The sequence below is a fragment of the Trichechus manatus genome, unplaced genomic scaffold (genome assembly GCF_000243295.1).
Source record: "Trichechus manatus latirostris isolate Lorelei unplaced genomic scaffold, TriManLat1.0 scaffold00024, whole genome shotgun sequence".
Taxonomy (NCBI): Eukaryota; Metazoa; Chordata; class Mammalia; order Sirenia; family Trichechidae; genus Trichechus; species Trichechus manatus.
This window is the reverse complement of record NW_004443960.1, coordinates 13943896-13954862: the sequence shown is the minus strand read 5'-3', so window position 1 is coordinate 13954862 and position 10967 is coordinate 13943896. Positions and strand designations below refer to the sequence as shown.

Below are 10967 nucleotides of genomic sequence, written 5' to 3'. Positions count from 1 at the left end.
GCATTCCTGAGCTAAATCCCACTTGATCATAGGTATTGAGTTTTAAAGAACAAACAGTTAAATCCAGAACTGTCTCTCCAGACCAGTTATCAGGACAGCCTGAACTTACTCACAGGAAGTCTTTGTCTTCATTCAGTAAGAATGGAATAGAAATAAAATCAAGGATCTTAGGGAAATCTCACATTGTTAGAGTCATATTCATTAATACCACTTCGGTTTTATTCAAGCCCTAAAAGTTGATTATTGCTAAATAAAGTCATTTCTCTACTGTATTTTTTAATTAGTTGTTTTATGCTGGTCTTTAAGATATTAAAAAAAAATCAATGTATCCATGAGAAAAGTGTGATTAAGCGTTAGACACTAGAGAAGGTAGAGCCTCTGGTGAACCAGAAACTGAGCCCTGTTAGAGACGACCACACTCACAATGTCCAGCTACACTGCCGGCCATGTACGAAACACGAGGCGGTCAGTTTCCAGTCGTCCTGGAAGCAGTGGTGGGTTTACTTCTTGGAGGCTGATTTAGGGTTTCTATTGATGATTCTATGTGACTGTTATATTGTACATTTCTTTGAGTCATCTCATGATTTCAAATATTGTTATTTCAGCTAATTGACGTTCTGCCAGACAATTTTCACCCTAGGCCTGATTTTTATGGACTTCCTTGGAAGCCTGTCATTATTGCTACCTACTTGGGGATTGCTATATTAGCCATTTTCGTTTGGAGCACTATCTTTGCTGTAAGTATTTTAAAGTACTTTATAGATATGCTTTGAATTATAGATAATCAGGGATTTTTATAGTCACAGCCCTTTTAGATTACTAATGTGAACACAAATTGATTGAAAGCAAAGCTAATCGTGTAAAATGATCTCATCTTTTTTAGTAAAGAACTTGGTGAACAAGACAACTATATAATTTCAGTGGGAAAACTTCAATTTATATATTTTTCCCATGAAAAGAAATAATAAATATTAACTCTTCTGGGGACCCTTTCATACACTGGTAGCGGAACTGTGGATTCTCACAACCATCCCGAAACGTGTAACACTGTGTACCCGAAGCCTTCAAAACCCTCACACCCTTTTATTCAGCGCAATCCCACATCCAGTCATCTACCCTGATGAAATGACCACACTAGCATCCAAGGACCTGGTGAGAGCACACTCAGTGAAACAGGATAGATTACAGTGAAAATGTGGCTACAAACTAAATGACCCATAGTAGAGGGATTGTGTAACTAGTGTAAATCCTCACAGTGGAGGCAGCTTCTAAGAGTCATATGTTTCAAAGATATTTCAGGACATGGAAAATGCTCTTATTATAATGACAAGTGGAAAAATGCAGAAACTAGGATTTTCTATACTGTGGAATTGAAAGTGTATATATTTCTACACACAGAGAGTGAAAAAGTACTACGTGAAAATACCCTAGAATGGGTATTAAAAATATATTTAAACAGGATGAGGCATTTTTCTTATTTTTTTTTTTTTTCTAACACATGTCTATTTCTAGAATCTTCTGATTAGATTAGATACCATTGTGGTCAGTAAATATATTTTTCTTTGAAAGTAAAGGTTATGTAACATCTAAAATCTGAAATTTTAGTTCTTTTGAGTGCTTTTGTGTATGTGCAGAGTTAAAGTTTGGACATAGTTTTTGTTTTTAGTTTTTACAAATTCTGAGACATCACTTCTTTAAATGGAAATAGCATAATGGTTTTCTGATTGTATCAATAATACCTGTGACAGTTGTCATCGAGTCGATTGTAACTCATGGGCACCAGAGTAGAACTGTGCTCCATAGTGTTTTCAGTGGCTGATTTTTCAGAAGTTGAGCACCAGGCCTTTATTCCGAGGCACCTCTAGGTGAACTCGAACCACCAACCTTGCATTTAGCAGCCGAGCACACTGACTGTTTGCTCCATCTAGGGAGTCGATATCAATCATAACCATTCCTATAAGCAGGATATGTAGCCTTTTCATTGCTTCAACATTGTTCCTTGTCCCTTTTTGCCATCTAAGTACTCCATCCCTGGCCCTAGGCCACCGCAGATCTACTCTATGTCAGTGTGGATTGCTTTTGCCTGTGGTAGAATTTCCCATCAATTCAATTATGCAGAAAAGTGTGGAACAGAACTGAAATTCTTAAAAAGTCCAGGCTTGCTGGACTGGTTGAGACTAGAGGACTCCCCGAGACTATTGCCCTGAGATACTCCATAAACCTTGAACTGAAACTACCCCCTGAAGTCACCTTTTAGCTAAATAACAGATTAGCTCATAAAATAAATAATATTACCAGTGAGTACTGTACTCCTTTAAAAAATCATCAGTATGAGACCAAATGGTCAACAATCACTCTAAAGCAAAGAGGAAAGGGTAAAGGGACAGGGAAACCAGATTACTGGAAGCAGTCCAAAAGGGAATTAATGAGAGTATGAAAACATTGTGAAAAATGTAACCAGTGCCTCTGAACAATTTGTGTAGTAATTGCTAAATGGGAAACTAATCTGCTGTGTAACCTTTCACCAAAAAACAATGAAATATTATTAAAAAAAAAAAATCCCTGGTCTGGGCCTTATTATTAGGGTTGACAAATAATTTAAGGTAAAGGATACATTAGCATACTTACTATGACAATGTCTACCTTTATTAAGGTTAAGTAGTTTGGTGGTTATTGAACAGAATGTAAACAGATCTTTGGGTCAAACAAGGCATTTTCTTTCTTTATCAGAAATGGTTTATAAAGTATCAGCACTTAAACAGGAAACTCTTTCTAGCTTTTTCTTGTTTTTAATCCCATTAATTCATTATGCTGAACTAAACCACTATTATAATTTCAATGGATTATAATTTTAACAGTTTTATCAGTAACTATAGATTCTTATTAGTGGTTATTTTTAACATCTAATTTAATTTTGTGTCCCCCACATCTAGGTAAAGCCTCCAGTCTATCAAGGTGAGATTTTAGGCTTATGTTGTCTTTGTAATCTTTTCCCAGTGCTGGTGTTTGATATGGATTCTAATTCAGCTAGAAGTAAATACATTGACCTCTGATGTCTGGTTGACTTGTTAACTCTTGAAAATGTAACTATTTCTGGGTTGTCAGCCTGGATGACAGAGATGATAGAGGGGCCAACTGAGATAGGAGACCAAGGGGTAGAATGAATTTTGGGAGTAGGGAGAAGAGAATGAGTTTAATTTGGGGCAGAAATGTTTAAGAAACTGTTGATGATGTAAGTGTGAAGTTTGGAGGGAATCGTTTGGCATAGCTTGGCTGTAGAGGAAAACTAAAAATGAGTAAGACACAGTTTGTGCCTATCAAGAAGCTGAGGGCTAAGAACTATAAGTAGATAGGAAGTTCAATTTTTCTGTCTGTTTTACCTCTGGTGATGGCAGAGCTATTTGACGTAATTGGCATTTTCTAAGAAGAATGGTGCTTAGAAAAGGGAGCGCTATTAAGCTAAGACATTTTACTTACTCTGTTTCCCCAAACTTGAGAAGATTAAATAGGAATCTCATTGAAATAGGGATCTTATTTCCATATTTGTTTTCTTAAATTTTAAATGCCATTAACTAATATATGCTTTCTTCAGGCATAGTAGTAATGCTAAAACTATATTTATATTCATAGTGCCAGAGTATATGCTTTTGCTCCTAATTCATTGGGGGTAATTCATTGTTACGGGTTTTCTAATAATCTTAAAAATCGTTTTTCTCTTTTTTTAGTCAATTTAGAGCAAATTTCTGAGAAGATTAAGAATTACGGGAAGGAAAACACAGAGCTTGTAGAAAAGATACTTAATTATGAACAGAAGGTATAACTGTCCTTTCAACTTTTTTTTTTAATCACTTCACTTTGAATTATTTCCACCTTCTTGTAGTTAAAGTATTTTAATATTTCTTCATTTGTCTTGTTATTTCATCCTTGTCTATAAACAACCCAAACTTAAAGCAAGCATCACACATGTAAAATACTATGTTCATTATTTCTGTAAGGAGTCACCAATTTGGAGCTAGGCTTTGCAACAATATTTTTGACTTCTGAATCCTTTATTACATATTTGTATAGATCAATGAATCAAAAAAATGTCTTCAGGAAACTGAGAAAGAAGATAAGATTTTCTCTGATGAAGCCAGGAAATTTAAGGTAAAAATCTTTCTTTTTCCTAGATTACATTCTAAAAACAGAAGTAGAAGTAATGAGTAATTGTTACTGGTCTCCATATGCTTTGTTGAAGGATAACATCAAAACACTTGAAGGGACTGATGCAATCCTGAGTGACACCATTCAAAGGACGCGTGCTGTGCTACAATCTGAGAGGAAACAGAACGTGAGGAATCAGGACTGGGTAAGATTTTTGCTGCTCCACGTTACTGTAACTTGACTTTTGAACCTTTTTGTACATTGGGAAACTGGGCCCTACATTGTTCCATGCTGTCGACAGTGTTCAGAGTGGGTGTCTGGGGAACTGGACATCTTTCTGAACAATGATCTGGAATTTCAGGTACTCATCCCACAGTGGCTTTTTATATTTCAGGGTCTAAGAAGGAGACATATATATATATATATACGTATATATATTTGTATATATATTCTCCCCCCACAAACCTGGGTAGTTCTCACATCATTTGGCACTGCCCTCCAGGAGACTGAGGAAGAGCTGAGAAACTGTAGGAGAGAGATGATTCTTGAGATTTCCAGGCAAGCTGAACAGTCCTACCCCTCTGTGTGCAGAACAGAGAATTTTCAAAGTGAATTTGGCCAAGTTTCGTGTCTTCCATTAAGAACAGCCATTCATTTAAGCTGTTCTGCTGGAAGGATTTTCTACTTCATTTGCTTTCATCTTTTCACCCAGTCATGTATCCCATTGAGCAGAAAGGTTGCGGGTGCTCAGGAATATTTACGCCTTCACGAACTTTCTTTGTTCCTCTCTTGTTTATGTGCTTGACTTTTCTCCTTAATACAAACCGAATCAACTGTCTTTACCTGAAATATAGGTGTTAGCTATGAGATAGGTGTGGCTGATGTTTCTTGTTTGTATCATATCACTCCATGTATCTATTGAAATCCTAATACATGTATTTTTCTCTCCTACATGCAGATATTGGAACAAGAAAAGTCTATCGAGAACTTGAAACATCTAACTTCAATAAATATCTCAGAACTGTCAGAGGTAAACTACCTACAGTTGCTGTAGAAGTTCCATTGTTTACTTTAGCTTTGCAGAGAAACAAATATTTGAAATATTTGTTGGGAAACAAATATTTCATGTCTTAGAATATTAAAATTATATAATGTCTAGGGTGGCGCAGTGGTTAAGCACTTAGCTGCTAACCAAAATGTTGGTGGTTTTAACCTACCAGCTGCTCCATGAGAGAAGAGACACGGCGATCTGCTCCTGTGAAGATTACAGCCGAGGAAGCCCTATTGGGCAGTTCTACTCTGCCCTGTAGGGTTGCTATGAGTCAGAATCAACTCCATGGCACCTAACAACAACAACAGGGGAAATAATAAGGAGTCCCAGGGTGGCAGAAACAGTTACGTGCTTGACTACTAGCCGAAAGCCTGGTAATTCAGACCCACCCAGAGGCACCTTGGAAGACAGGACTGGTGATTTGCTTCTGAAAGGTCATAGCCTTAAAAACCCTTTGGAGCAGTTGTGCTCTGCATACATGGAGTTGCCATGAGTTGGAATCAGTTCGATGGCACCTAACAACAGCAACAAGAAGGAATAATGGAACATGCTTTTGGTCATTGGAAATTAATTCATTAATGGGAATTTTTTGCTGAAGGTTGAAGCTGCTCTTGAAGAAACTCGAGTGACTGAAGGGAAACTGAAGGCTGAACTAGAGCAGGTACAGGAGGACAATGCTCAGCTTCAGACCAAGAAGGAGCAGGTAACTAAAAAGCTACTTCCATAGATTGTATAATCAGAGAACAGAAAATCACCCCTTCTTTATGTATTTTCTCAAATCTGTTTTAAGGCTAGGAGACCTGAGTACAGGATTTTCTCCTCAGATTCACAGAGTTTGAAATGTGGTCTTAGGTCAGGAGCATGTCCACATCACTTACCTCTTCTGCATTTCTTATCTTCTGCACAATTCCCTGTGGCCATCAGGAGGTTTATTGTTTGTCCTGTCACACACCAACCAACTACTAACCTGAGTAGCCTCATGGGGATGATGCACAGGCTAATTAGGCCAGGAGTCAGGTCCCTGAAGAACTTCATGACCAGTTAGTGCTTCAGTGACGAGGTGAGGTCACGTCCTATGGAGTCCTCAGCTGGCACAGACTCTAACTGGGAGACAGGCCCTTCCATTCACTCTGGGAGTGAAGCATGTCAATTGCCTACTTGGAAACTGTTTTTATTTGGGCATGAAAGGAATGTCTGAAGGATGCTCTACACCATCACGGTATTTACTTCCTTGACAGCTATTTCTGGGGCTCCAAACATCCAATTCTGTCCTTACTCTAGCGTTGAGGGTGGGGCACCTTCCTCCTCCTTTTCACCAAGGCCTTGGCTGGACTCTAGGGTGACAAGCCAAGGAGAGACCTAGCTTCCTCTTTCCCTGCCTCAGTCATATGGTCTCAAAGTCTCTTGTGCAAAATCCTGACTTTTTAAATCTAATTCTTCTTTTGTTTTTGATTTTTGCTTTTCAGTTGCAGCAGAAAGTTGTAGGCTATCAAAAAGAGCACGCTGAGCTCAGTGAACTAATCAAACCAATAGAAATGTTTGAGAAAGATTTGGAAGAAGCTCTAACTCAAAGAGTTAATGATATTGATGTAAGCTCATTCTCATGAATGAAGTTTGACATCTTCTTAGTTAAAATTAAGAGGCTGTTTGTAATGCAGTCTTGTTCCTTTTCTAGGGATTGATTAGTTGCATTTCACAATTGTATTTATTGTCTGAATTGAAGTCTGAGGGCCAAAATCCAAGCATAAAAGAATTAGGAAATGGAAAACTGGCAGGTAAGATTAATCTCAGGGAGGCTGGATCCCTTTGATTTTAATTAGGTCACCAATGCTCTCTTGAACTGGCTGAATCTCCTCTAAGTGTTGGCTTGGTGGGGTCCAGGTGGGTGCTGGGACACAGTAGAGCAGGGGGCAAACCTAGAACCCTAGTTTCTCAATTCCTTTGAGTTGTACACTTGAGGTAGGTGACTTGCATTGTATATGAATGATATCTTAATTAACGTGTTATTTTTAAAAACCTTCCGTGGGGTATTACTTCACACCTACTAGGGTGACTATCATTTAAAAAGATGGACAATAACAAGTGTTGGTGAGGATGTGGAGAGTTTGGAACCCTTGTACATTGCTGGTGAGAATCTCAAATGGTGAAGTGTGACAGTCAGTGTGGCAGGTCCTCAAAAAGTAAAATATGGCATTGCCATATGAATATTCCACTTAGGTATGTAACCAAAAAAGAAAGAAAACATTTATCCACTCAAAAACTTGTACATGAATGTTCATTGCAGTCATAGTCATAATAACCAAAAAGTGGAAACAACCCAAATGTCCATCAAGTGGTAAAGAAATAAGTAAATTGTGGTATATCCATACAATGGAATTCTATTTGGCAATAAAAAAAAAAATGAAGTACTAATAATGGTTTATCATGGATGTACCTGGAAAAAATTATGTTGAGTGGAAGAAGCCAGACACAAAAGGCCACGTTATGTGATGCCATCCATATGTAATATCCAGAAGAGGCAAATCCATAGAGAAAGAAAGTAGATTCCTGGTTGCTAGAGGTTGAGGAATGGGGTTGGGGAAGGAAGAGTGTCTGAGGGAAGTAGGGAGTAACTGCCAATGGGTACAAGGTTTCCTTTTGGGAGTGATGAAAATGATCTGGAATTAGATAGTGGTGATGGTTCTGCAACTTTGTGACTATACTAAAAACCTCTGAATTGTACACTTTCAAAGAGTGAAATTTATGGCATGTAAATTATATATATATATATATTTTTGAAGTCAATTACTTCCAATCCTGGTGGCTAATTTGTTTTTTCTTTGAAAATTTGAACATGATGAAATAAGTGTTTAGTCTTTTGGAAAGCTCTAGAATCAAGAAAATATAAAGTTCAGGGGCAAAAGATTATCGAGCAATTCAACTTTTTGTTTTTAGGTGACCAGAACAGGAAGATGCAAGATCAGAAGACACAGATGATGGATGTCTCCCAGGTGTGCTCCTTTTTACAGAGGATCCTGTTTCCTGGGAGTCTCTTCTGTATGCTCCCCTTTTAACAATATTTCCCTCGTTGGATTTCTTAGGCAAAAACTGCAGTATCAGCAGTTGAGGAGGATCTGAAACTATTACAGTTCAAGCTGAGAGCCTTGATGTCCAGTAAATGTAACCTGCAAGGTAAATTGCTTGGTGGGAAGAAATGTCCATTGGGGTGGGAATAATTTTGCACTGGAAAGGTACAGAATGGCTTCCTGCATTAAGGGTTGTCACCCCTTTCGTGCCTCTGCCTCAACCAAGTCCACAAGTCCACGGGCACACATACAGAGGAAAATGCTTTATCCTTTATAGCATACAAGACAGAATTGGAAGTTGACTGCAATTTGTTGATGGTGCGGAAAGCTGCAAAGGAAGCGGAATGCCAAATCCTGAGGATGAAATTAAAGATTCTTGACGAAATCTATGAACAGAGAAAGAAGGCCTCAGAAGAGTAAGATGTTCATGTGTCCTTGTTACAAATACTGTTGTATGCATGAACGTGTGCGCCCATGTAGATCACTGTAATTATTTAGTATAGTTACCACCATGTTTTTTGCCTGATTCAATCTGTCCTTTCTGTCTTGATTTCCATGGAAAGTCTTCTTTGGTAGGTATACTTGGGTAATTCATTACTCTTCACATATCTACATCTCAAATTCGGAGTTACCGAACTTTTGAAATGTACACATTTTGGGTTCTTCCTCCAGAAAAACACCTGGTTTCTCTGAAAATGGGCTTTTTGTAGCCATTGATATTTGTGTCTGTCCCATACTTTATTCTTTGGTGTCCTTGGCAGAGTTTGAGAACATTGCTCTTGCTGAGTAAATACAGGTTAGTATTTTTTCAAGATTCAGGCCACGACTGTTTGATGCCATTAAACACTGAAACCAGACAAGTCACTTTTCCGCTCTTTCTGTTTTCACTGAGCAGTGAAAGTTATTCCTGGAAGGAGATGATGCAGAAGTAGGTGGAGAGACTTGGACACTGACTGCTCATTATTCTACACAGAATATAGTTTCTGAATATATTTGGGGTTAATCTACATATTATGAGTTGCATAAATTCCTTGTTTCTTTATTTCTTCCCATCTCTGGCATATTTAGTTATTTACAGTGTTTTTCTCTGTCTAGTCTTGGTAGTTACAGGTTGTTTGACTCTTCTTTGGAATGACCCTAAAATTGGTCTGCTTCTTTGATTTATTGAAGTCTGATATGAATTAGTATTTTTACCTCTTCTTGGGTTTTAACATTATTTACTCCCCTCCTGACTTACATACTATTGTCACAGTATATTTGAATTCTCTATATATTTGAAATCCCATAAGACATTGCTTTGATTGTATGGTACAGTGCTCTCTGGACCTAGTTCATTTAGATGTATATGCATATTTACCCCTTGTGCAAGCTTTATTCTTTCCAGCCTCTTTAGGCTTCCATCAGGGATGACTTTCATCTACCTGAAGAACATGTTTGAATGACCAACTTTACCATTTGAGTGAAAGCATCCTTATTTAACTCTGTTTTTTAAAAAGTATATTTCTGCTGGATGTAGAATTCTACAGTTATTTACTCTTAGCACTTTAAAGATAACCGTTGTCTTCTGCTTTGTGTTTCTGTTGAGGATCAAGTGTAATTTTTTTATTTGCTCACCTGAAGGTCTCTAGTCTCTTACCCCTGCTGCCTTAGGTGACTTCCCTTTGTTTTTGGTGTTTCAGTGGTTTTCCTAAGATGGAACTAGTTGTTGATGGGTGGAAGGGGGAGAGGGAAGAGTATTTTTGCTGCAGGAGGTCATGAGCTGAATGTGTGGGTTAAAGTCTTCAGTTTCAGAAAAATCTCAGCCCCTACCTCTCCACAGATTGCTTCTGCCTCTCTCCTCTCCTTGGATTTCACTTAAACATTTTACTGCTTCCACTGTGTCTCCTATACACTTTTCTGAATTTTTTATTCTTTTATCTCACTCTGCTTCATGCTGGGTGCTTTTTCAGAACAAACTTCCTATGTTTTAAATCTCCCTTTTTTTGTGTGTGTGCTTGTAGAGTTATCATCGGAGTTTTTAATTTCAGTTACTTTTTTTGGGGGGGAGGGGGTTTAAATTTTCTAGTTCTCTCCTGAAATTCATATTCGTTCCTTTTAATTTCTTTGAAATGTAAAAACTGTTATTTTAAAGATTATCTGAGTCTGCTCTGGGTTTATTTCTGTCATCCTGTAGGTTTTGAGCACATCACATTGTCTTGTCCTGCCATTTACATGGTTATTCTTATTTCATGAAGTACACGGTGTATGAAAAATTTAGAGAAAAATCTAAGGCCTAGGATGATGTGTCTTGCTCCAGAAAAGATGGGCGTTTACTCCCGGCATGCAGTCAAGGGTTCTGGCAGTACTGATTCTCCTTCATCCAAGTGGTGGCTGAGATCATTCACCACAGTCTCAGTCCCCACAAAGGCCAGGGGTGTTTCCTGTCCACATTACTCCCGGTGTGTCCCTCTTCTGGGACAGAACCAAAGCCTGGGGGTTTTACCAGGGAACACCCTCATAGGCAGACCCTGAACTCCACTTGTTTTCCCTCTAAACCCACGCATGTGTGCAAACTCTGCTTGGCTTTTCTGCATCTCAGTGGCGTCTTCCGGAATTCATTGACAAACCTCGAGACAAGTGGCCCCAAGTGCCAGACTGCCCGTACTCCTGGGTTTCCTTCTTCTGCTGGATCTTAGCCCCATGTTTCTTCTTTAGATTATTAGCTCTTT

General features: G+C 38.3%; 1 protein-coding gene and 1 long non-coding RNA gene across 2 annotated transcripts; both read left to right on the top strand.

Moving 5' to 3' along the window:
* Nucleotides 1–492: 492 nt before the first annotated feature.
* Nucleotides 493–3812, top strand: LOC111820001 (uncharacterized). Its single transcript, XR_002823563.1, has 3 exons — nucleotides 493–737; nucleotides 2934–2955; nucleotides 3726–3812. It is a non-coding gene; the product is annotated as an uncharacterized LOC111820001 (long non-coding RNA).
* Nucleotides 3813–3975: 163 nt separating this feature from the next.
* On the top strand, nucleotides 3976–7173 carry LOC111819996 (transport and Golgi organization protein 1 homolog). The gene is made up of 6 exons (XM_023728322.1): nucleotides 3976–3990; nucleotides 4069–4146; nucleotides 4238–4348; nucleotides 5102–5173; nucleotides 5793–5897; nucleotides 6661–7173. The coding sequence occupies exons 1-6, from the start codon at nucleotides 3976–3978 to the stop codon at nucleotides 6799–6801; spliced, it is 522 nt and encodes a 173-aa protein (XP_023584090.1). The 3' UTR covers nucleotides 6802–7173.
* Nucleotides 7174–10967: the final 3794 nt, after the last annotated feature.